The following is a 22,640-nucleotide window of genomic DNA, read 5'->3' as shown; positions in this document are numbered from 1 at the left end:
TAAGAGTAGGTGTAGATGTAGATGTGGTCCAAGTGTCATCGAGCTGCGTTACTTGGCAGTGACACGGTACGCGGAAGTTACTTTCGTCCTTAATTTTTGCACGCTAGCGTATAGTTATCATTTCATAAAGGCGTAATTTTGTTTTAAAGCTTTTTATACTTTACTTTTTACTTTTTCGTGTCCGGAAACTACAATTTGTTTGCCCAGTATTGGGCAATGTCCAATGCTTCTTCTTTAGCCAGCCATAGATCGTCGAGGGTGCATCTGTGGGGGCGGGCAGGGCATTGTAGGAGATGTTCCACGTCCTGTCGAGTGCCGCAGTCGCATTTGTCGTCATTTTCGTCCAACAAACCCCATTTGATGAGATTAGATTTCACAGGAGCCACCCCAGTTCTGATGCGGATAAGCATTCTCCAGGTTTTCCAATCACCAGAATCGCCGCTTGGTGGGTCCTCTCTTAGTGGATAGTAGATGGGGGGCTCATCTAAGGCGCAACTTGGGAAACGGCGTCTGGATTTGAGTTTGCTCGCTGCAGTCTGGAACCGCAGGACTGCTACGGTCGCAGGTTCGAATCCTGCCTCGGGCATGGATGTTTGTGATGTCCTTAGGTTAGTTAGGTTTAAGTAGTTATAAGTTCTAGGGGACTAATGACCTCAGCAGTTGAGTCCCATAGTGCTCAGAGCCATTTGAACCATTTTTTGAGTTTGCTAGGGCCACACTCTTGGCCAAATATTGTGTGTCCGGCATCAAAGGTTTGTTTCAGAGTCTCGGTATGTTCATGGGCTTTCCTACATGAGTCAGGGTTTCTGAAACCTACGGCCCTGTAAAGATTTTCTATGGGGTTAGGTTTCATGCAGCCTGTCACTATCCTGCATGTTTCATTCGAGCTAATATCTACCTTTTCCGCGTGGGCGGATCTCCACCATACCGGGCAGGCATATTCGGCAGCTGAGAAGCACAGATCTTGGGCTGAAGTTCTGACCACGGTAGGTTTGGCACCCCATTTGCTGTTGGACAGCTTTCTTATTAGGGAATTTCGTGCTTCTACTTTTTTGCGTGCTTTTTCGCAATGATATTTGTACGTCAATGTTATGTCCAGCACGACGCCAAGGTAGGTGGGAGTATGTGTGTGTTCTAGTAATGTCCCATCCCAGGTAACATTGAGCCTGTACTTTGCCTGCCTCGAGTTCAGATGGAATGCACTCACTTGCGTTTTGGAGGGATTGGGATTTAGAGAATCCTTTTTGTAGTAGGTTGACGTAGTAGAAAGGGCGGTTTCTAGTTTCTCCTCGATGGCTTCAAACCTGTTGCCTTGAACTGTTATTGCCAGGTCGTCTGCATATACAAAAGTTTTGGTTTTGTCTGGAGTTGGTTGGTCATTTGCGTATATGTTGAATAGGATTGGCGCCAACACGCTCCCTTGGGCGAGCCCATTAAAGCATGGAAGGTGCCTCCAAGTGTGCATTATACTTACATGATACACAGAAGAAAGTAAAATGTCGGCGCTCCCCGGAAACGTTGCCCAATCGGACAACGGCCAAACCTTCCTCCACCGGAAACCAATGCAATAAAAAAAAAAGCTTTTTATAAAACACTGAAATGTATACTGAGTCCCGTATCAGGTCCTAACGTTTGTTGTGCGGCCCATTGATGGACCATAGCACGTAGCTGCGGATCTAAATGCTACAAAGTAAGCACCTGCCCAAACAGTTGCGGCACCTCCACGTCGCTACAGTGAGACACTGCTCGCACGGTGGTAGCCTGCCGGGAGGGGAAGTGTGATGGGAGGCGATGTCGGCGGCCCTGAAGTGCTTCCGAGGGCTTCGTACGTGATAGCGGCACTCCAGAAGCGTCAGATCCCAGCGGAGACTCCCTAACTTAATGGGAGGAGGCAACGACCGCTCCCGAGCGAGGCTGCGGCGCGATCAACGTCCCGCCCATTCGTCGCATCCCGTCCTCCCACCCGTCTCTCCAGCTCTCTGTCTCTGTCTCTCTCTCTCTCTCTCTCTCTCTCTCTCTCTCTCTCACACACACACACACACACACACACACACACACACAAACACGGAAGGGGACGAAAGCGGGGAACAGCGGCAGTTATCTGTCGCTGCGCATCAGTCGTCACTCGACAACTTTACAGCCGCGTGCAATCTCGTTAGGTTAAATAGTGCGTATACACAGCGCCGGTCTCATACATCCTTTCTGGGCGTGTGCGTAAACATGGGTCGGAATACGGAATGCGGAATAGCGGAACACGGACGGCGCGAATAGAGAAAGACACAGACGGGTTACCCCAAACGCCGCGTCGTCAGCCCAAAGTTTCCGTTGGCGCTGAAACAGTTGAAAGCGTCTCGTCCTTTCCGGTCGTAAATGGCTGGCGCCTACATCAGCAGAATACAGAGATTGGTGGAGGCCCCCTCGATGAAACGACCTTTCGCCAGCACCTGGGAGTAAAAGGAGGTCGTAACTGGAAATTGCGTGTAGCGCTGTGCCCGTCATTTCTCCTTCTTCTTCGTACGCCTGGCGTTATACGAGATAGAACCGAACTCCACCGACAAAAATTCGGAAGTTATTTTCTGTTTGCATGCGTCGGACTGTACACACGTACCTTGCGTACCTAGCTCTATTTACAAGGCGATAATCAAAAATGTTGACTGCCCGTCGTTCGATAAAAAAACTGACGCAATCGAAATAATAACTACGACCGTGACAATCGAGGGCGTTTCCTTTTTTTTTTTCTTATTTACACGTCACGTTCCGTAGGACCGAATTGAGGAGCAAATCTCTAAGGTCATGTAACGTGTCAGTACATGAAATTACAACATAAAAGCAATAACAGATAAAAATAAAAGTTTATGAACACGAAAAAAGACAGTACACAAGTTTAAGTAAACGCAATCAACAATACGATAACAATCAGCTTAATTTTTCAAGGAACTCCTCGACAGAGTAGAAGCAGTGACCCACGAGGAAACTCTTCAGTTTCAATTTGAAAGCGCGTGGATTGCTGCTAAAATTTTTCAGTTCTTGTGGTAGCTTATTGCAGATCGACGCAGCAGTATACTGCACACCTTTCTGCACAAGAGTTTAGGAAGTCCTAGACAAATGCAGGTTTGGGTTCTGACGAGTATTAACTGAGTGAAAGCTGCTTATTCTTGGGAATAAGCTAATATTGCTAACAAGTAATGACAGTAAGGAATATATATATATTGAGAGACCAATGTCAAAATATCCAGACTCGTGAACAGGGGTCGACAAGCGGTTTGTGGACGTACATCACCTATTGCCCCAACCGCCCGTTTCTGAACCAAAAATATCTTTTTAGAATGGAAAGAATTACCCGAGAATATAATACCATACGACATAAGCGAATGAAAATGAGCAAAGTAGACTAATTTTCGTGTCGAACGATCACTCACTTCAGATACCGTGCGAATAGTAAAAATGACAGCATTAAGTCTATAAACAAGATCCTGAATGTTGGCTCTCTACGACAGTTTACTGTCTATCTGAACACCTAGAAATTTGAATTGTTCAGTTTCACTAATCATATGCCCATTCTGTGAAATTGAAATGTCATGGTTTGTTGAATTGCTAGAAACTGTAAAACCTGAGTCTTACTGTGATTTAGCATTAGTTTATTTTCTACAAGCCATGAACTTAGGTCACGAACTGCACTATTTGAAACCGAGCTAATGCTGCACACAACATCCTTTACTAACAAGTTAGTGTCATCAGCAAACAGAAATATTTTATAGTTAGCTGTAATACTATAGGGCATATCATTTATATAAATAAGGAACAGGAGTGGTCCCAACACTGATCCCTGGGGCACACCCCCTTGACTGTACCCTACTCAGACCCCACATCACAGCCATTATCAACGTTGTGAATAATGACCTTTTGCTGTCTGTTGCTAAAGTAAGAGGTGTACCAATTGTGAGCTACTCCCTGTATTTCGTAATGGTTTCAACTTCTGGAGCAATATTTTGTGATCAACACAATCGAATGCCTTAGTTAAATCAAAAACAATGCCTAGCGTTGGAAACCTTTTGTTTAACCCAACCAGTACCTCACTGAGGAAAGAGAATATAGCTTTTTCAGTTGTACATTTGATAGCAAATCGTGTGATATAAAATGATCAATTTTCCTTACATACATAGCCATTCAATAACTTTTGCAAACGCTGATGGCATAGAAATAGATCTAAAATTATCTACACTATTCCTATATCCCTTTTTATAAAGCGGCTTTACTACCGAGTACTTTAAACGTTCAGAAAACCGACCATTCCTAAAGGAAAAATTACAAATATGGCTAAATACAGGGCTAAAATGTGCAGCGTAGTATGTGATGTTTAACTATGCAGCGTAGTACTTTAATATTCTGCTAGACAATCCATCATAACTATGAGAGTCCTTAGTCTTCAGTGATTTTAATCATTGACTCAATCTCCCCCTTGTTTGTATCACAGAGGAGTATTTCAGACATAAATCTCGGAAAGGCATTTGCAAGAAAGTTATATGATTCCCTGTAGAAACTTAATTTTTACTTCATTCACCAGCAATGCTCAGAAAATGATTGTTAAATACTGTACATATATATGATTTATCAGTAACAGAAATATTTTTACTGCGAACTGACTTTATATCCTCGACCTTGTGTTGATGACCAGACACTTCCTTGCTAATAACATTTTTAAGCACCTTACTATACTGTAGCTTGATTGTGACTACTTCTAACATTTTGATATAACTCCTGTTTTATTCCACAAGATATCCTTATCCCACTAGTCAGTCACCTGGGCTGCCTATTACTGCTAGTACCCCGTTTAGGACGTTCTAATGGAAAGCAACTCTCAAAGAGCATGAGAAACGTGTTGAGGAAAGCATTCTATTTATCATCTATGTTATTGGCACTGTAAACATCCTGCCACTCTGTTCCTTGACAAGATTTTAAAAACTCTCTATTGCTGTTGGATTAACTTTCCTTCATAGTTTGTAATTATATGTGACATTTGTTTGAGTACGGTACAAAAGCCTTTTAGTGTTAAAATTTGTGCATCATAGTCTGAAAGACCATTCACGAGTCTACTAACAGAAGCCTTTTAGTGTTAAAATTTGTGCATCATAGTCTGAAAGACCATTCACGAGTCTACTAACAGAATGCCCATCTAGTAATGAAGAACGAATAAAAGTATTGTCTAAGGCTTTGCTGAAGTTCCCCTGCGTCCTAGTTGGAAGAAACACAGTCTGCATCAGATCATATGAATTTAGGACACCTACCAACATCCTTTTTCTTGCACCATCATATACAAAATTAATATTGAAGTCACCACATATAAATATTATCTGGTACTTCCTACAAAGTTAATCAAGAACCCTCTCTAGCTTGAGCAGAAATGCTCTGAAGTCGGAGTTAGGGGACCTATAAACAACAACAATTATAAGTTTAGTTTCACTAAATGCAACTTCCCCTGCACAGAATTCAAATATCTGTTCAGTGCAGTGTCGTGATACATCTATGGACTCAAATGGAATACTGTTTTTTACGTACATAGCCACTCCTCCACCCCGCAAGGAACTCCTTGATAAACAGCCAGATAATCTCTGGCAAAGGAAGCCTCTGGTTGTCAAACAATGTCTTAATTTGTACTGCTGCATATAATAAAAAGTAAATTTGAATCACCAAATTCTATGATACACACCTAAAACTCTGATAACACCTGGTCTTACCATTGTGAAACTTAGACATTAACAAAATCAGAAGAGGTGAAACTAAAAGTCTTTGAAGTGAGAATTTTGAGAAAGATATTTGGAGGAATCCAAAATTAAACCTCAGCAGAATACAAACAACTAACAAAGTCTATGATTTACATGGAGAGACAGACATGTCCAAAGCTAAAGCTACGAGACTTCCTTGCCTTTTCTAAAAATCATGATGTGCCTCAATTGCTATATCTGATGTTTTTCTTCAAACATTTTTGGACAAACACCAGACCACAACAAACTTTTCGACCAAACCTGGTAGTATTTGAATAAAGGAGTTTCCTACAGCTAGCATGCCAAAATAAACAGTTCTGAAAAGGATTTAGAAGCTCAAAATAACGAAGAGTCCGTTGGACTGCACACGTATTCAGAGGTCAGTGCAAAACGCCGTAAAGAAAACGAAGTCTTTTCAGAAGACCTATGCTTGGCTTCTTTGGCAGCGTAACTCAAGGCATAAATCTCCTAATTGTGAGGAACTGGAAAGCTAAAACCCAGAGAGAAAGACGAGGGACGTTCAATAATTAATGCAACAAGTTTTTTCTCGGACAATTTAAGTTCAAAAAATGAGGAATTTTTTGTGGGACATCGTGCAATATTCCCCTTCAGCCCCATACGAAGCCTTCAAAATGGTGTCTGTAATAGGGGTACGTTCAAAGCAGAGAGCTGCCACTGAGCTTCTTTTGGTGGAAAAACAGAGCATCTAAGATATTCATAGCCGTTCGCAGAACGTCTACGGGGACATGGCCGTGAACAAAAGCATGGTGAGTCGTTGGGAGAGGCGCCTGTCATAATCGGAACAAGGCTGCGCAAAGCTGTTCAATCTTCCGCGTGCCGGCCGAACACACACAGCTGTCACTCCTGTAATGCTGGAACGTGCAGACACTCTCATTCGAGGTGGTCGATGGACCACAATCAAACCAACATCTGGTGCTGACACACTCTTCCACCAGTTGGGGTACTCAAAGTGTGTACCCGCTCATCCACCCTACAGCCCGGACCTCTATTCTTCTCCAATCTGTTTGGCCAATGACGGATGCACTCCATGGGAAGCAGCACATGGACAATTGGGAGTTTACTGATGCATCAAAACGTTGACTCCGATGTCGACCAGTAGACTGGTACCATGCGGCCATACTGGCTCTCCAAGTAAGGTGGCCTAAGGCCGTCGCATTTCACCGAGATTGTGTTGAAAAATACGTTTCGTAGCCAAAAGAGTGGAGAATAACGTGGTGTATGAGAATCCTAAATACTAGCAACCTACTTCCAGAAAAAAATGTGTTGCATTACTTTTTGAAAGCCCCTCGTACCTGGCAAGACACTGTGAAATCAATAACTAATAGCTTTCAGAGTTGGTTAAGCTCGTTAATAGTAAGTGAACAAGTGGATAGACGATTTATGATTGTTTGTCTTTGTGTAGGACCAAATCATTTTTATTATTTATTAACACAACAGAGATAAGAAGCATTATACTCACGATAAGCAATTGATTTCTGGAAGGGAAAGTAACAACAAAGAATAAAAGTGTACGAACCAAGAGTATCTTTGAGATAGCAAAGCCATCAAAGTTTCTGACACAGCCGCTCTCACCCACCTGTCAGACATTACGGCGTGGACAGATTTTAATCACAGCCTCTGTGGCCACATGCCAGTTCGCCAGGTACCCCTCGGACTGCTATTGGATTCCGATGCCCCGAGCTCTGCACATATTAAATCGCCGCTCGTTCGTTTGCTAGACTGCTGGGACAGAAGTGTGGTATTGCATGAACAGCCGCAGCATCCGCGCTTTAACTCTGGCAACTGTAGTACAACACCAGACCCTTACTTGCCCTCTTTGCTCCTGCGATAATTAATTACATGCCGATCTCACTTCACTCGTCTGCGTTCAGGGGAACTTGGTTTGTGTGCTGCTTCCACCAACACTCGTCTAATTTACGCTTCAGGCACCAGACATATCTCTAAAGGCAGTGATAACACACGCAGCGGTTTTGTCTCCGTTTTTACGAAACTGGTCTCGCATTTTGGTGGTCGTTGGTTCAAATCGCTATCCCGTATCCAGATTTAGGTTTCCCACAGTTCCCTTAAGATGCTTAAGACAATCCTTGTCGTCGTCGACATATTAAACTGTAGTCTTGATTCCTCACTTTTTACAGCAACAGCGTGACACAGCGTCCCAGTGAGATCTAACAGGGATTTCAAGGTAGTCTGTTATGTTGCTGATTTCCCATCTTCTAGAGCGTTTACATAATACACTAACGTCTGTGAAACTTCAGGTTGAAGCGATTTACGTATGTTGAAATTAAAGAGGGTGAGAAACTGTTTGTGTTGGAAATTTACGAATTAATAACATAAAGTGGAAATTCTCCGTGACAGTTCTCAGTTACCTAAGTGAAGACGAGGGGAATGCAATAACGAAATAATTAACACAAGAAAGGACACCTTAGCCGCAGTGGAACAAGACAGAAGTCACGGATTATCAGGGGAATACTCGGCTTACTGATGAAAGAGAAGTTAGATAGGAAGCTGAGGACAGATTTTAGGTAAAATTACAGACGCTGTTATCAGGATAAATCAGAACGGATGGAAAGTCAAATAAGACAATTGAGAAATAGAAGGTGGTAAGGCAACCTCTATTAAATGCAGAAACATAGTTGTAAATTCGTATGGAGTACATTGAAGGTTTGTGTGATGGAGAAAATCTGTCATGAATAATGACAGATGTTGTTGTTGTTGTTGTGGTCTTCAGTCCTGAGAGTGGTTTGATGCAGCTCTCCATGCTACTCTATCCTGTGCAAGCTTCTTCATCTCCCAGTACCTACTGCAGCCTACATCCTTCTGAATCTGCTTAGTGTATTCATCTCTTGGTCTCCCTCTACGATTTTTACCCTCCACGTTCCCCTCCAATACTAAATTGGTGATCCCTCGATGTCTCAGAACATGTCCTACCAACCGATCCCTTCTTCTAGTCAAGTTGTGCCACAAGCTCCTCTTCTCCCAGTTCTATTCAATACTTCCTCATTACTTATGTGATCTACCCATCTAATATGGAGACGTATATTAAAATTATGGAGAGACATGGGTTCATAATATGGTCAAAGTCTGACATACGAGGGGCGTTTGAAACGTCCGTGCAAAGTCCGACATATGGCACCACCGGCGCGTATCGAGGTCATTTTTAGTTAGTAGCATCTTTGGAAAGAAAGCACACCATGTTTCAGCCATATTGGTCTATTTCTTCGTGTTTAGCATTCGTGTGAATCAAGGAAGTCGAGTGATAGTCCAAAATTGGACGAAAAAGAATTTCGTGTGGTGATTAAACATTACTTCGTGAAAGGCAAAACGCCTCAGGAGACTAAAGAGAAGCTTGATAAACATTACGGTGAGTCTGCACCTTCGAGTAGAACAGTTTATAAGTGGTTTCATAATTTTCGGAGTGGCCATATGGACACAAGTGATGCTGAACGTTCTGGGCGCCCTGTGGAGGTTACGACTCCAGAAATCATTGATAAAATCTGTGATATGGTGATGGATGACAGAAGAGTTAAGGTGCGTGAGATTGCTAGTGCTGTGGGCATCTCGAATGAACGGGTACATAATATTTTGCATAAACATTTGGACATGAAAAAGCTACCCGCAATATGGTTTCCGTGATTGCCCACTCTTGACCAAAAACCGAATCATGTGAAGTGTTCTAAGGATGGTTTGCAGCTGTTCAGGAAGAATCGGCAGGGCTTTATGCGTCGTTTCGTAACTGTGGATGAAACATGGATACAGTACTATACTCCTGATACCAAACAACAATCTAAACAATGGGTTACCCAGGGAGCATCTGCACCAAAGAAAGGCCAAGACCATTCCTTCGACCGGAAAGGTTATGGCGAGTGTCTTTTGGGATTCGCAAGGGATCGACTATCTGGAAAAGGGTAAAACTATTACAGGTGCATATTATTTATCGTTACTGGACTGTCTGAAAACCGAGCTGCAGGAAAAACGCCGGCGATTGGACCGCAAAAAAATTCCTTTTTCATCACGACAGCGCACCAGCACATACCTCATCAGTTGCGGTCACAAAATTAACGGACGTACGCTTCCAACTCGTTTCACATCCCCCCTATTCTCCAGACTTGGCTCCCTCGGACTACTATTTGTTCCACAATTTGAAGAAATGGCTGGCGGGACAAAGATTTCATTCAAATGAGGATGTGATTGCAGCAACTAATAGCTATTTTGCAGACTTGGACAATTCCTATTATTCGGAAGGGATCAACAAATTAGAACAGTGTTGGACGAACTGTGTAAGTCTAAAAGGAGACTACGTCGAAAAATAATAAAGGATTACCTCAAACACGAGAGTAGTTTTTATTATTGCACGGACTTTTCAAAGGCCTCTCGTAGCTGTCTACGATCTCAGCTGAAACAAGTCAGTACGAGTCGATGATACATCTTTAGTGCTACTGTTACCTATGGTTGAAGCTGTGAGAGTGGATGGTGAGTCTTGTCTGGATAGCGTGCCCGCGGAAGGTAAGATTCCCAGTTCGAATACAGTTTTAATGTGTCAGAAAGTTTCATTTCAGTGTACATTCCGCTGCATAGTGAAAGATCCTTTCGGGTGATGATTTTTCAGAAAAATATTTTCCTGTCTTCATGCGCCTGTGTATAAAATAAGAGGGGCGTTAAATAAGTAATGCACCGCATTTTGTTCTCGGCCAGTTTCGGTTTAAAAATGCGGAATTTGTTGTGGGGGACTGTGGAATATTCCTGCTTCAGCCCCTATAGTTACATGAAGTTCCGATAGCTGGCGATGCTATACGTAGCTTTCAAAATGGCGTCTGTTTTGGAGGTGCGTTCTGAGGAGTGTGCTGTCATCCAGTTTCTTCTGGCGGAAAACTGGAGCATCATAGATGTTCACAGGAGCTTGCAGATTGTCTACGGAGAAGTGGGAGTGAACAAAAGCACGGCGAGCCGTTGGGTGAGGCGTCTGTTATCATCGCAACAAGATGGCGCAAAACCTGTTCAATCTGCCGCACGCCGAAACTGAAGACACGGCTTCAGCGCGTCCGTCGCCACAAAAATCCAAACGCGCTTCTCGTTCTCCATGACAACGAAAAGTCTCACACAAGTTTGTACATCCGAGAGGAGCTTATGACACTTGATTGGACTGTTCCTCCTCAACTACCCTACAGCCTGGAGCCCGCATCTTCCGACTTCCATCTGTTTGGCCCAATGAAGGATGCACTCTGCGGGAAGCAGTATATGTATGATGGGGAGATTATTTATGCAGTAAGACGTTGGGTCTGACATCCACCAGTAGTGCTACCATATGAGCACATATTCCCTCCCGCTAAGGTAGCCTAAAGCCGTCGGCACACGGACCGTGGACGCGAACGTTGAGCGTGCCGAGTTTCTGACGTCATAGCGTTGAACAGCACGTTCGGGAGTCTTTCCGAACGTGCACAGCAGTATCTGGCATGTCAGATATTCTGAGCGTGCGTCTGAGCGTCGACCAATGAGATGGCACAGCGCCACCTACGTCACACGAACGCCTTCTCCCTTCAGTACAGATTTGCGAGGCGCCATATTGGCTTTCATTTCAAGCCTGTATGTATATATGCCGTTTCTGAGCACCAACAATTTGAGAATCACTGGAAAACCCGTTGTTAACTGTGTGATTCGTTCCAATAAAATAATGAGAAACATCGTATTTGTGGCAAAAGAATTATTGTAACTTGCGTATTATGAGAGCAGGCTATTTGAAGGCAGCGACACATTGAAGATCGACCTAAAATGCATTGTTCTTGGTACAATTTGTTATAATTAAATTTCAATTAGTAACATATCTACGATTAAGGTTTTCGACAAGGAGTAACATAATGTGATGCCTTGGGTGTACTGTTGGTTTGGCGTAATGAGTAGAGTCACGCTACCTGTCTTGAGTTACTTATAAGGGCGGTGGTTCGCTTTTCGACATTTCCAAATTTTTTTCCAAACATTCACGTATTTATTAGGTTCTGATACTTTATTATTAGCTTAATATAAGTATATACTACTATAAGTTGAGCTTTTTTGAGGGGTGACTTTGTTCGATCGGCTTAATCTACAGGACAGCTTGCGCTACTTGTATAAAGATATTTTGCTCCTTTTTCTTTTACGCTTCGTAATTCACGTGTTGCAAAGATTCTGCTACTGGGTAGGAACAGTGATCAAGTAAACTGACCTTGGGGTTTTACTAAAATGTGGGAATGACGAAATAATGTTTATCTCGTGCGGAGAAGTATTCCAAATTTGTCCCGCACTGTTTGTAATGGAACTTTTATACGCCTGTGTCCTTATTGACTGGACATGGAACTTTCCTTTTCCTGGACGATGGAGGAAATGTGGTTCAAACGGTTCAAATGGCTCTGAGCACAATGGGACTCAACTGCTGAGGTCATTAGTCCCCTAGAACTTAGAACTAGTTAAACCTAACTAACCTAAGGACATCACAAACATCCATGCCCGAGGCAGGATTCGAACCTGCGACCGTAGCGGTCTTGCGGTTCCAGACTGCAGCGCCTTTAACCACACGGCCACTTCGGCCGGCGGAGGAAATGTGCTTTTTAATAGAGCTAACGTGGGAATTTTACGCGCGCCAGTTGAGTAAACAGTGTGATTTACGAACTAGAAACTTCCCTCAACTGCCGCTGGAGTGCGTTGCGATAGCGTATACCACGTTGGGGCCCACGTACCGTATGCATAAGTCGCATCGTTCCTGAGCGTTCAGCAGCACGTTGAACCCAGCACGCTCAACGTTAACGTTCGACAGCACGGTCCGTGTGCCGACGGCTTAAGGCTGCCGTGCTGAACGGGGATTATGCTGAAAACTAGGAGTCTGTAGCCAAAAGAGTAGGGACTAATAGGGTTTATTGGAATCCTGAATGAAACCGACCTGCTTTTAAAAAAAAGGAAGTGTTGGGTCACATGGTAGCTGAAATACAGATTTCGCGTCATCGCCGACTTCATCCCTGTTGTCAGCTGAAGATCAGACGACTAGTAGAAGCTACTTGAGACTTGCGTAAGCCTACCACAGGTCGTAATGAATCCAGTGTCAACTTGGTGAGTAGAAAGATACGTTTCAAACCACATGCTTATGACTGCATCGTGGAGACCGCGAGCGGGGGCATAAATGAGATACCTGGGACACATTGTTCAAGGTTGATGAGAAAATGACAGTCAGGCGTAGCGCCGTATACCGATCCTGTCTTGCAGGCGGTTAAGTGGGAGATGCGTGTCAGAGCTGGATAGTGACAGATGGTGACGCGAGACTGGACGCGCACGTAGTTTATGTATCAGCCGACAGAGGACAGTATTGGATAGGGGACTGTGATTTAGTTTCGATTGTGCCCACTAGAGTACACTAAAGTAATAGAATGTTCTTCATAAACTGTTCTAGTAGTTTCATAAAGTGTTATTATGTCTTTTTGTGCATGTAAAATGTTATAAATGTGTTTTAGCAGTATTAATGATGCGTCAGTGTGGTTTAAGGTTAATATGAAGATAATTGTTTAACGAGTTATGTAGTGGGATTTAGTGTGGGAACATTTCGAAGAAGTATGGAAGTGGACAAAGGGGGTTTTTGTAGAATAGATTTGTAACGTAAGTTTATGGTAAAGGGAAAGTTAATTCAGGTATAAATAACAACAGTATATAACTTTATGCATAAACAAAACTTCAGCATATTAGATAATTACGTCGGTAAAAAGTGCAGTCGTTAGGTTTACTATTTTGCGATTGGTTATTGATGAAAAGCGCGGACTGGCGCGAGAGAATGTTGTTTTGCTATTGGCTGTTGAGTAAAATGACCAATGGTAAAGCAATATTCTTCGCGCGCCTTTCTCTGCTGGTAAAGAAGACTTGAGTATTCCAGAGCGGAGTCGGAGCCTAGCCATGAAACAGTTCGGACGTGTGTAGTAGCAGTTCCGACGGAAATGATGAGTTGCCGGATCTAGCAGTGTTTCATACATCAAAAGTGTTGTAAAGTGACGGCATAATTATTCCGATGGGTATGTAGAAAATTCGGAATTTTTAAGTGAATTTTGTGACGAGAAAAGACATATATGCCGCAAGGCGTATTAAGCAGGTTGGTGGCTAAAAGCTGTGACTGCATTTGGTACCGACAGACTTAATATTTGGCGAGCATTATGAATCAAAAACAATCAATATTTTTGTAGCTATTACGTTTTCGGGAAATGCAACACCATAAACTTGCTAACGTAAGTAAAAGGGATTGTGAGTGACTGAGTTAAGACTAGCACGGGCTTGGCAGTGATACTTGTTGACCTAAGTTTCAGAATATATTAGTTAAGGACAGAATTTCCAACCTCTAATTTCGTGTGAAAACTTTCTCCCGAAACGGAGATTAGTGACTTTAATGACAGCCTGGTTCATGTCGAAGTACAGTAGGTTTCGCTCGGCTTCCCTACTGATGATCTGCTGAGACAATGTTCACAGGTAGGTGCAGGTCCGTCGTAAAATGGACGGAAGGAACCGCGCCGCCGCAACAGGTTGCTTACGTCAAGATCGCGTCCCTTGCTTATGATCAAATACTACTCACCCCATAACATCACAAGATCATTTAAGTTTCAGTAATGAAAGACGTAGAAACAGTAATTAATATGACGAGCGGCCAGGCCGGCCGGAGTGGCCGAGCGGTTCTAGGCGCTACAGTGTGATACCCCGTGACCGCTACGGTTGCAGGTTCGAATCCTGACTCGGGCATGGATGTGTGTGATGTCCTTAGGTTAGTTAGGTTTATGTAGTTCTAAGTCCCATAGTCCTCAGAGCCAACGAGTGGCCAGCTAAGATGTTGTACAACAAAGCTAGACCCAGCGCGTGACACAGGTGACTTCTCCAGTTGCAGGCGGCGGCCGCTTCGTGGTGACGAGCACCGGGGACCTGCTGGTGAGGCGTGCCACGGCGGCGGACGCCTCCTCCCGTTACAGCTGCCTCACGCTGCACGCACTCACTGGGGAGCGCCGCAGCAGCACCCCGGCTCAGCTGCTCACCGTCACAGGTAAGCTGTCCCACAGCACGGGATGAGTTAATCTGACAGATTCCCGAAACTGTGCTACGCAACGTAATTAAGTTTTCATCCAGATCAAATGCAAGAAAGACCCCACTAAACTGTATATTGTCGTTGTGGTCTCCAGTCCAGAGACTGGTTTGATGCAGCTCTCCATGCTACTCTGTCCTGTGCAAGCTTCTTCACCTCCCAGTACTTACTGCAACCTTCTGAATCTGTTTAGCGTATTCATCTCTTGGTCTCCCTCTACGATTTTTACCCTCCACGCTGCCCTCCAATACTAAATTGGTGATACCTTGATGCCTCAGAATATGTCCTAACAACAGATCCCTTCTTCTAGTCAAGTTGTGCCACAAACTCCTCTTCTCCCCAATTCTATTCAATATCTCCTCATTAGTGATGTGATCTACCCATCTAATCTTCAGCATTCTTCTGTAGCACCACATTTCGAAAGCTTCTATTCTCTTCTTGTCTAAACTATTTATCGTCCACGTTTCACTTCCATACATGGTTACACTCCATACAAACACTTTCAGGAACGACTTCCTGACACTTAAATTTATACTCGATGTTAACAAATTTCTCTTTTTCAGAAATGCTTTCCTTGCCATTGCCAGTCTACATTTTATATCCTCTCTACTTCGACCATCATCAGTTATTTTGCTCCCTAAATAGCAAAACTCCTTTACTACTTTAAGTGTCTCATTTCCTAATCTAATTCCCTGAGCATCACCCGATTTAATTCGACTACATTCGATTATCCTCGTTTTGCTTTTGTTGATGTTCATCTTGTATCCTCCTTTCAAGACACTGTCCATTCCGTTCAGCTGCTCTTCCAGGTGCTGTGCTGTCTCTGACAGAATTACAATGTCATCGACGAAACTCAAAGTTTTTATTTTTTCTCCATTTATTTTAATGCCTACTCCGAATTTTTCTTCTGTTTCCTTTACTGCTTGCTCAAAAAACTGCATATATGTACAAGTTTTGTTGCATCACCCTGGTTCACAGAGCTCCTGAAAATAGATGTTCAAAATGGCTCTGAGCACTATGGGACTTAACATCTGAGGTCAACAGTCCCCTAGAACTTAGAACTACTTAAACCTAAGGACATCACACACATCCATGCCCAAGGCAGGATTCGAACCTGCGACCGTAGCAGCCGCGCGGTTCCGGACTGAAGCGCCTAGAACCGCTCGGCCACACTAAAATAGATGTTGACTGTGGATATTGTATCACACATACAGTCCCTTTGACTGTTCAGAGATGTCACTAAACCCGCCCAAAGATGTAAGCAACCATGCATGAGCAGCGCCTGTTAGACGCACGAGGTCCGACAGACGATCAGTTCCAGTCATTCCAGGGGGAAGGACGTACACGGCTCCAGTTATCTGTAGTTCGTCCATACCTAGGCGGTCAATATCGCGGTTCGATCGCGTTCGCACTGTTACTTTGTGCCAGGAGGGGCTCTCAACAAGGGAAGTGTCCAGGCGTCTCGGAGTGAACCAAAGCGATGTTGTCCGGACAGCGAGGAGATACAGAGAGACAGCAACTATCGATGACATGCCTCACTCAGGCTGCCCAAGGGCTGTTACTGCAGTGCATAACCGCCAGCTGTGGATTATGGCTAGGAGGAATGCCGACAGCAACGCCACCATGTTCAATAATGCTCTTCGTGCAGCCACAGGACGTCGTGTTACGACTCATGCTGAGCGCAATAGGCTGCATGATGGGCAACTTCACTCCCGACGTCCATGGCGACGTCCACATTTGCAACCACGGCATCATGTAGCGCGGTACACATGGGCTCAACAACATGCCGAATGGGCCTCTCAGGATTGGCGTCACGTTCTCTTCACCGATGACCTTCGCATATGCCTTCAACCAGAAAATCATCGGAGACGTGTTTGGAGACAACCCGGACAGGCTGAACGCCTTAGACGCACTGTCCAGCCAGTGCAGCAAGGTGGAGATTCCCTGCTGTTTTGGGTTGGCATTATTTGGGGCCGACGTACGCCGCTGGTAGCCATGGAAGGCGCCGTAACGGCTGTACGATACCTGAACGCCATCCACTCACCGGTCGGTAACTGCAAAGAAACAATGGGTAACATGAGAAGTACTTCAGTTGATCGACGAAAGAAGGAAGTACAAAAACGTTCAGAGATATTCAGGAATAGACCTACAGAAATACAGGTGACGTAGGAATGAAATAAACAGGAATTGCAGGGAAGGTAAGACGACTTGGCTACATCAGGAACATGAACAATGATTGTCGGAAGAACTGACACAGCTTCAATAAAATTCTTCAGGGTATCAGACCGCATCGTCATAATTTAAAATGCGCCAGAGCATTGCTGTTACCATATGTACAAGGGATCACCGAACGTATTGGCAAAATTCTACGAAAAGCCGACATCAAACCAATTTTCCGAAGCAGAAACAAAATATCAGACATGCTCGGTTCTACCAAGGATGCAGTTGACTAACTACACACAGCTGGCGTGTATGAAATTGGTTGTGCGTGTGGATTAGTCTACATAGGTGAGACGGGACGTCTGATTAGCACAAGGCTCTCGGAACATGAAGGATATATCCGCCTGAAACAACACACTAAGTCAGCAGTGGCGGAACACAGAGACGAGTGCGGGAAACCAATATTTTTTCAAGAAGCCCGCGTCCTGGCGAAACAGCCTCTCACTTTCAGAAGAAAGATTAGAGAGGCGATAGAAATAGCCAAAAGACCCGCCAACATGAATAGAGAGGACGAGTACAAGCTTCCGAGGTCTTGGCTGCCTGCAATAGCAGGGCTACGGAGCGGCGGCAGAGCCGTGGCGGCCCATGCAGACACGCGGAGAGCCGCAGTAGTGGTCGCGAGCACACAAAGCAATGGCACGCCGCAGCCGGCTTCTGGACAGCATGGAAACAGTGTGACGTCACAGCCATCACCTGTTCGCTATTCGTCCGTCTCCTCCAATGGGGTGGATTAATATAAAGACCAATAGAAAACAGCTATTTCAGCCAATGACAGATAATAAAGGAAACACCAATAAAGCATACCTTTCACCCCTCCTCCTCCTCCTTTTACAACCAATCAAGTAACGACACGGTTTTCTCGTGCAGCTATTTAAGGAACCAAGTGTGTTCATTTAGCAGTTAACGTAAGGCCCCGATGAAGGCTAGCTGCAACGCTGGCCGAAACGTTGGCGCATTTTAAATTATGACGATGCGGTCTGATACCCTGAAGAATTTTATTGAAGAAGACAACGGCCGCGGAAGCCTACGCTTACAACTGACACAGCGTATAGAAAAGTCAAAACAACCTTCGGTAATACTAAAAGCAAGGGCGGTAACATTATGAGTGCAATGGCTATCCCGGTGTTAAATGCTGAGGAAAGATCGAATTGGTGGACAGAGTACACTGTGGTCTCTATGAGGGGGAAGACTCGTCTGTTGATGAGACAGAAAAAGAAGCAGGGGACAACGAGGAAGAGATAAGGATTCTATTATAAGAGTCAGAATTTAAAAGAGGTTCGGACAACTTACGTTCAAATAAGGCAAAGGGGATAAATACCATTCCACACTAATTTCCGAAATCATTGGGGTAAGTGCCAGCCAAACGACTATTCAAGTTGTTGTGTAAAGTGCACGAGACTTTCGGAAAAACGTCATCCACACAATTCCAAAGAGAGCAAGATCTTTTAAATGCAGGAATTATCACACAACCAGCTTAGCAGCTCATACATTCAAGTTGCTGAGAGGAATAATGTGCAGAAGAATGGAAAAAATTCAAGTTCTGTTAGGTGACTATCAGCTTGGCTTTAGAAGAGGTAACGGAACCAGAGAGGCCTTTCTGACGTTGCGGTTGATAATGAAAGCAAGACTGAAGAAAAATCAAGGCAAGTTCATAGGATCTGTTGACCTGGAAATAGCTTGTGACAATATAAAATGTTGCAACATGTTCGAATTCTGAGAAAAATAGGGATAAACTACAGATAGAGACGTATAATATACAGTATGGACAAGAACCAGAGGACAACAAGACTGGAAGATCAAGAACGGAGTGTTCGGATTAAAAAGGGTGTAACCCAGGGAGGTAGTCTTTGGACTCTGCTGTTCAATTTATTCACCGAAGAAGCAATGACGAAAACAAAAGAGTGGAATTAAAATTCAAGGTGAGAGGTTATCACCAAATGGCTCTGAGCACTATCGGACTTAACTGCTGTGGTCATCAGTCCCCTAGAACTTAGAACTACCTAAACCTAACTAACCTAAGGACATCACACACATCCATGCCCGAGGCAGGATTCGAACCTGCAACCGTAGCGGTCAAGCGGTTCCAGACTGCAGCGCCTAGAACCGCACGGCCACTTCGGCCGGCGGTTATCACCGATAAAGTTTGCTGATGAGATTGCTATGCTCAGTGACAATTTAGAAGAATTACAGGATGTGTTGAATGGAATGAACTGGGAGTACCGAATATGGATTGAGAGTAAACCGAAGACAGACGAAGGCAATGAGAAGTAGCAGAATGAGAACAGCGAGAACCGTATCATCAGAAATGGGAATCATGAAGTAAAGAGATTCTGCTACCTAGACAGGAAAATAATTCATGATGGATGAAGCAAGGAGGACATAAAAAGGAAAAAATGGTTCAAATGGCTCTGAGCACTATGGGACTTGACTTCTGAGGTCATCAGTCTCCTAGAACTTAGAGCGACTTAAACCTAACTAACCTAAGGACATCACACACGTCGATGACCGAGGCAGGATTCGAACCTGCGACCGTAGCGGTCTCGCGGTTCCAGACTGTAGCGCCTAGAACTGTTCGGCCACCCCGGCCGGCCATAAAAAGGAAACTAGCATTGAGAAAGAGGGCATTTCTGCCAGAAAAAATGTATTCCTAATATTAAATATGGGCCTTAATATGAGGAAGAAATTTCTGAGAATGTGCATTTAGAGTACAGCATTGTCTGTTTGTGAAACATGGACAACGGAAAATCCGGAACAGAAGAGAATCGAAGCATTTGAGGTGTGGTACTACAGGAGAATGTTGAAAATTAGCTGGACTGATAAGGCAACAAACTAGGAGGTTGTCCGCAGAACCGGCGAGGAAAGAGTATATGGAAAACAATGAGAAGAAGAAGAGACAAGATGACAGGACTTCTATTAAGACATCATGGTACTAGAGAGAACTGTAGAGGGAAAAACCTGTAGAGAAAGACAGAAACTGGAATACATCCAGCAAAGAAATGAGAACCTAAATTGCAATTGGTACTCTGAGAAAGATGGCACATGAGAGGAATTAATGGCCTGCGGTCAGAAGGGTGATGACACGTAGAAGACACTTTATGGTGGTTACCGCACGGTCTCCAGAAAGGTCAATTGATTTTTTTGAGGTGATTGACTACTTGCAATTGTTCTATCTCGTAATTGCAAGTATTTGTTATCTTATGTATACATCTAACTGGGCATTTGATGTTAAATGCATACTGTCTCTTGACACTTATCTATTCCACAGAATCTGAAGATGGTGATTACACGAACTTGCCACGTCTCTGAAACCAAAAAATAGCTGTGATGAGTAATTTCCTGAGTATCACAGAATGCTGAAGGGATTATTGGTCTGCATGATTTGTCTTCATAAGTGTCACTCGAATATTTCATCAACTGCGATAATTACTATTTGGAACACGTTGTATCTGCTCGTGTTGGACGCATGAATCGAGTAATCGGAAATCCACGTTGCCGGAAGTAATGTTGTCAAAATTAAACTCCTCATATTGAGATTTATTGAATTTTTCCCAGTACCGAATGAACAAATTACAGACTCTACGACTATTCATTCATGCGGTGGTATAAGGGACACGGCCACGTAGTGGAAGTTAATTTGACATTTTTTCCGATATGAGGAAAAGTCTCCGATATTGGATTTTTTAATTAAACCTCGTAATTAAAGTTTCTAAGCTTAAATCCCTATCCACAGTTCCTTCTTTCGAAGGCAGTGATATTTAATTTGCAACACGGGTGCGGCATTAGCTGATCAGATTCTCAAGCCAACCTCTGAGTCGCTCAGAGTACGCTGGACATGTGTCATCCAGTGAGATGTCAGTGCTGAAACACGGGCTACATATTTTGATGCCCAAAGACCCTGTAATTATTCGATGTTGTTTGTTAGTGACAAAGGTCAAAAGCAACCTAGACGCTTTCGCGTTTTACTGAAGATCAATGCGCCCGTTCGTGTTACCTCCAGAAAATTAAGCATGAGCGAAGCACTGATTTCTTTTATTAGTAATTTCTCATTCTATTTGGTTTCTTTCGTTCGACGTGTGATACAAAAATTACCTGTTGACTTCATACGTAGCATACTGATTGCATTTGCAAGACTGATAATAAGCATCTACATCCACATCCATACTCCGCAAGCCACCTGGCGGTGTGTGGCGGAGGGTACCTTGAGTAGCTCTATAGGTTCTCCCTTCTATTCCAGTCTCGTATTGTTCGTGGAAAGGAAGATTGTCGGTATGCCTCTGCGTCGGCTCTAATCTCTCTGACTTTATACTCATGGTCTCTTCGCAAGATATACGTAGGAAGCAGCAATATACTGCTTGACTCCTCGGTGAAGGTACGTTCTCGAAACTTCAACAAAAGCCCGTACCGAGCTAATGAGCGTCTTTCTTGCAGAGTCTTCCACTGGAGTTTATATGTCAGCTCCGTAACGCTTTCGCGCTTATTAAATGATACTGTAACCAAGCGTGCTGCTCTCCTTTCGATCTTCTCTATCTCTTCTATCAACCCTATCTGGTACGGATCCCAACCCGTGAGCAGTATTCAAGCAGTGGGCGAACAAGTGTACTGTAACATACTTCCTTTGTTTTCGGACTGCATTTCCTTAGGATTCTTCCAATGAATCTTAGTCTGGCGTCTGCTTTACCGACGATTAATTTTATATGGTAATTCCATTTTAGATAACTCCTAATGCCTACTCCCAGATAATTTATGGAATTAACTGCTTCCAGTTACTGACATGCTATATTGTACCGGAATGGTAAAGGATCTATCTTACTATGTATTCGCAGCACATTACACTTGTCTATATTGAGATTCAATTGCCATTCCCTCCACAATGCGTCAATTCGTTGCAGATCCTCCTGCATTTCAGTACAATTTTCCATTGTTTCAACCTCTCGATATACTACAGCATCATCCGCAAGAAGCCTCAGTGAACTCCCGATGTTATCCACAAGGTCATTTATATATATTGTGAATAGCAACGGTCCTACGACCCTCCCCTGCAGCACACCGGAAATCACTCCTACTTTGGAAGGCTTCTCTCCATTGAGAATGACATGCTGCGTGGCCCGCATCTCGTGGTCGTGCGGTAGCGTTCTCGCTTCCCACGCCCGGGTTCCCGGGTTCGATTCCCGGCGGGGTCAGGGATTTTCTCTGCCTCGTGATGGCTGGGTGTTGTGTGCTGTCCTTAGGTTAGTTAGGTTTAAGTAGTTCTAAGTTCTAGGGGACTGATGACCATAGATGTTAAGTCCCATAGTGCTCAGAGCCATTTGAACCATTTTGAACATGCTGCGTTCTGTTATCTAGGATCTCTTCAATCCAATCACAAAATTGGTCTGATTGTCGATATGCTCTTACTTTGTTCATTAAACGACTGTGAGGAACTGTATCAAAGGCCTTGCGGAAGTCAAGAAACACGGCATCTACCTGGGAACCCGTGTCTATGGCCCTTTGAGTCTGGGTTTCACACGATCGTCTTTTTCGAAACCCATGCTGATTCCTACAGAGTAGATTTCTAGTCTCCAGAAAAG

The 22,640-nt window shown here is 43.9% G+C and overlaps 1 protein-coding gene across 1 annotated transcript in view; it reads left to right on the top strand.

Moving 5' to 3' along the window:
* The window catches only part of LOC124598534 (Down syndrome cell adhesion molecule-like protein Dscam2), a 394,502-nt gene that overhangs the window by 42,185 nt on the left and 329,677 nt on the right, over positions 1-22,640 (top strand). Inside the window, exon 3 of the mRNA XM_047136007.1 lies at positions 14,662-14,814. Coding sequence (XP_046991963.1) covers positions 14,662-14,814 — 153 coding nt within the window. The remainder of the gene's footprint in view (positions 1-14,661; positions 14,815-22,640) is intronic.

Source organism: Schistocerca americana, chromosome 1, assembly GCF_021461395.2.
Source record: "Schistocerca americana isolate TAMUIC-IGC-003095 chromosome 1, iqSchAmer2.1, whole genome shotgun sequence".
Taxonomy (NCBI): Eukaryota; Metazoa; Arthropoda; class Insecta; order Orthoptera; family Acrididae; genus Schistocerca; species Schistocerca americana.
Note: the sequence above shows the minus strand (reverse complement) of the source record. Positions and strands in the feature narration are given on the sequence as shown.